The sequence below is a fragment of the Oryctolagus cuniculus genome, chromosome 4 (assembly GCF_964237555.1).
Source record: "Oryctolagus cuniculus chromosome 4, mOryCun1.1, whole genome shotgun sequence".
Classification (NCBI taxonomy): domain Eukaryota; kingdom Metazoa; phylum Chordata; class Mammalia; order Lagomorpha; family Leporidae; genus Oryctolagus; species Oryctolagus cuniculus.
In genome coordinates this window covers 56,650,726-56,655,088 of record NC_091435.1, presented here as the reverse complement: position 1 = coordinate 56,655,088, position 4,363 = coordinate 56,650,726, and the positions used below count along the sequence as shown (strand labels likewise).

Genomic DNA, 4,363 nt, shown 5'->3' with positions numbered 1-4,363 from the left:
AGTTCTAGTCCCAGCTGTTCCTCTTCCAATCCAGCGCTCTGCTATGGCCTGGGAAAGCTGTGGAAAATAGCCCAAGTGCTTGGGCCCCTGCACCCAGGTGGGAGACAAGGAAGAAGTTCCTGGCTCTTGGCTTCAGATCAGTGCAGCTCCAACTGTTGTGGCCATTTAGGGAGTGAACCAGTAGATGGAAGACCTCTCTCTTTGTCTCTACCTCTCAAATAAATAAATAAAATCTTAAAAAAAAAAAAAGAAAAAAATGTTGTATGTATCAGTATTGTTGCAAATATAGTTTTGTAAAACTTGTTTTATATATTTTGCAAAAGCAATGGTTAAATCTGCCTTCCTTCACAAGCCACCATGAAATTGTGGTCATGTGTGTGTGTTTTTTTTTTTCCAGTCAATCTCCCAGCACTCAGAGAAATATCTGCTACATGTTAGCCATTTAAAAAAATGTGTATGAATATATAATCCATTAATGAACATATCTGCTTTAATCTGACTTCCCCTACACCGTGCCAATGAAGCTGCTCAATGCTTAAAATCCAACAGACCTCTTTTTAATACTTTTTTATTTTACTTTTTCTTTATTTTACAATTTCTTTAACATTTTGCCACCTTCACTTCAAGTGCAGGCATTATATACATACATAATAGACCTCTCTTGACATGTTATTTTATTTTTCCATTGGTCCACAAACTATCATCTATTGCCTTTCATGAGACTATTCATTCCTGATTTTTCTCCACACCTGCTGTGTTTTCTTCTGTTACATATTCTTTGCACGCTCCTCTTCTTTGGATGGCTAAAGTCTGACTGCTCCAGGGCTATACCCTGGGCATGCTCTCTCCCTAGATGACTCATTCGATCTGTGCCAAACTTGACATGCTGCTTCAGTATGGAAATTATTTTGAACAAATCAGTTGCAGTATGGGAAAGAATGTTGACTTTCCACGCCAAACAGAATTCTTAGACACTTGAGACTTTAGGTGAAATGATTTCTTCATGTGTTAGGTGAAAGAAAGGGAAATCCCATATTAAATTCATAGCATTGCCCTTGGGGGTGTGGGGCACTCTCAAGCTCTAGTTACCTGCCCTTCTAGTCTGCATATTTCTCCCTGCCCAGACTTGCCACCTGATCTTCTCCTAATCTGTCACTTGGCCACTGCCAGCACCTTCATTCTCACAGTACACCCTCTCTGTGTACCTCCTATCTGTAACACAGATCATGTACTCTCTGCAAGCACACACAGGTGGGGTATGGTAACCAGGTAACCATGTGTAAGAAAGACTGTATCAATGGCTCTGAGTCACTTCATTATCTCTAACAACATTCACCTACCATTTCTGCATGCTGTTCCCCTCATAACCACTGTGCCCTTCCTTCAAAGGTTAGTCAAAGTAACTGGACTTGCCACAGAAACAGACCATGACAGAAACAGAAACAGAAGGCCAGAGGTCTCCTGAGGGTCGCGATTTGAGTGCTGCTGCTCGGCGCCGGAGTCTCCCCACCACCGCCGGGATCATGGTGTTCTATTTCACCAGCAGCAGCGTTAATTCATCTGCTTACACTGTTTACATGGGAAAGGATAAATATGAAAATGAAGATCTGATAAAGTATGGCTGGCCTGAAGATATTTGGTTTCATGTGGACAAACTCTCTTCGGCTCATGTATACCTTCGATTACATAAGGGAGAGAAGATAGAAGACATTCCAAAGGAAGTGCTGATGGATTGTGCCCACCTTGTGAAGGCCAATAGCATTCAAGGCTGCAAGATGAACAACGTTAATGTGGTATATACGCCGTGGTCTAACCTGAAGAAAACAGCTGACATGGATGTGGGGCAGATAGGCTTTCACAGGCAAAAGGATGTGAAAATTGTGACAGTGGAGAAGAAAGTGAATGAGATCCTGAATCGATTAGAAAAGACCAAAATGGAACGGTTCCCAGACCTGGCAGCAGAGAAAGAGGGCAGAGACCGTGAAGAGAGGAATGAGAAAAAGGCCCAAATTCAGGAAATGAAAAGGAAAGAAAAAGAAGAAATGAAGAAGAAGAGAGAAATGGATGAACTTAGGAGCTATTCATCACTAATGAAAGTTGAGAATATGTCTTCAAATCAGGATGGCAATGATTCAGATGAATTCATGTGAGAGAAGAAAAGGATCTGTGAAAGATGTGAATGTAGAGACAATTGCAGACCTTTTGATTTCATCTGTGTTCTGAATTATAAAAAAAACAACCAAAATTCTACCTTCATTCTACATAGATAATAATTTTTGAGTTAAAAAAATTATTCCTTTTTTTTCTTTGCTGACAAAAATGGGTCAGAGAGATATAGCTGAACTTGAAGACAGCATATAACTTTTAGCAAAGTGAAAATATTTTTGCCAGAACATGTCTTGATCCTTCAGGAGAGCTGACAGCCTTTGCTCTTCAGACAGACTTTAGAACAAACCAGAAAGTATTTCTGTTGCTATGGTGTGTCCCTGAAAACAGATGTCGTGAGATGCTTTTCATATTCTTAAAATATCTTCACTTCTGTTAAGAAGAATGTGTTGATGGGCAATACATATTAATGTGTCCTTGTTCCAGATTAGAAAAAGGCACATGGATTTTGAAGGTGATGTTGATATATTCAGGTTTCTGGCTTCAAAATTTGTGTCTCATTGTGTCATCTAAGTCTGTTAATGTAACGATCCTTAACTCAGCTTTTCCCAGCTCCTGCGTCCCTGCTTGCTTTCTATGAGTAAGGACCTCCATCTGATACCATTATATTTAAAGAAATGGGATGTGAGGGCTGAGCTTTGTGGCAGTTGTTTCCTGAGCTCTAACCAAAGCCACATATATGACACCTTAAGCTCTGGAAGTTGTCTCAGTGCTAAGGGAGAATTAGGGAGGAGTATTCTAGAATCATCTGGGAGGTGACAATTACCCAATTTTTTTGTCTTGGGAGACAGCATGAAGCAAAAGTCCACATTGTAATTATGATTTTAGGTAGAACTAAGCATTTCATTAGCTGGCCAAATAATTTGTTTCTTTACCTTGAAATAGTATTTATTTTGAGTTGTGACCTTGGAGTTCAGATTCTCAGTTGTAGATCCAATAATTTAATATAATTACTACTCATTTGAGCCACCCTGTATTCAGTGTGCTTTTGAATAGAAGATTTATTCTTATTTTTATTATTGTTTGCCATGTGTAGGGCAAACTGTAGAAGAAAAAAAACAAACAATGAAAAAAAGAACAAAGCCTGCCAGTTAGGAGACATAAAAAACTACGACCAGAACTCTGCATGCAATGTTTTTATTCTTAACTATAATTTTAGCAAGCAAAAATGATCTCTACCTGTAATAGCAACTTTGGAACTGTGGATAAAACCGAAAGACTAGTGTTTGCATTTATTCCAAGTCAGCGTATGGATTGAACTGGAAAATTCCTTAAGGCATAACCCATTGGCCAAATATTGAGAGGGCAAGGAAAATGACTACAATTTAGTGTTTGTGTGTGTGTGTCTGTCTGCCTGTCTGTCTTTAATGGTATTCATCCTGCAGTTCTGAAATTTAAAAATTATAATAAAGTATCATATTTTTATCTGGAAAAAAAAAAAAAAAAAAAAAGAAACAGAAGGCCAGCAGAAAACAGCTACAGTGCATCCATTTATCATCTTCTTTTTCTGGCTAATTTAAGCATTGTTGAACTTGTGTAAATCAGGGCCACATTTTGAGAAGGATGTCACCTTAAAACACAAGAAGAGGATTAAAGACCATCCTCCAGATAAAAATATTTAATTACGTGTTTACAGGCAGAAATTTACAGCTTAAGGCTGCCAAACATTTGTTTGGTAATAGATGTATTTTCCCTTTGTCTGATACCATCCCTCTATTAGTATAGTTAACAAGTAAAGAAAGAGAAAAAAAGACTTTCAGGGAATTAATCTAGTTATTCCCGGTCCAGGCACTTATCTCTGCAGATGTATCTCTCATAATTAGGAAACAGATCACTGATGAGATACGTCTTTGCCAAGATAACCTACCAATGCCCTTAGGATTTATAATCTAGAAAATAATAAGTGGCAATAAAATTTATGACCTAATTGTTATTTTATTTACTGCATTGTTCCTGTTCTATACAGAAGTAATGTTATTTGCAAATTCTGGATGTATCTATCCCACCTCCTGAAAACAAGCATATAGTTCAAAGAATAGATTCATTTCCTCTTTCCTATTTTACCACTTAACCTTAGGAATGATTATGGGGTTTTTTCTCCAGAAGGATAATTCAGCACCATGCTGTACTAGGTTCCAAAGAGAAAACCATGAAGCTAAGTCATCTACCCTCTCAGAGAGCAAAAAAGAATAAGTAA

The 4,363-nt window shown here is 38.1% G+C and overlaps 1 protein-coding gene across 1 annotated transcript; it reads left to right on the top strand.

Moving 5' to 3' along the window:
• The first annotated feature begins 388 nt into the window (after positions 1 to 388).
• On the top strand, positions 389 to 3,621 carry LOC138849268 (coiled-coil domain-containing protein 25). Its single transcript, XM_070072022.1, has one exon. The coding sequence runs from the start codon at positions 1,428 to 1,430 to the stop codon at positions 2,148 to 2,150; it is 723 nt and encodes a 240-aa protein (XP_069928123.1). The 5' UTR covers positions 389 to 1,427; the 3' UTR covers positions 2,151 to 3,621.
• Positions 3,622 to 4,363: the final 742 nt, after the last annotated feature.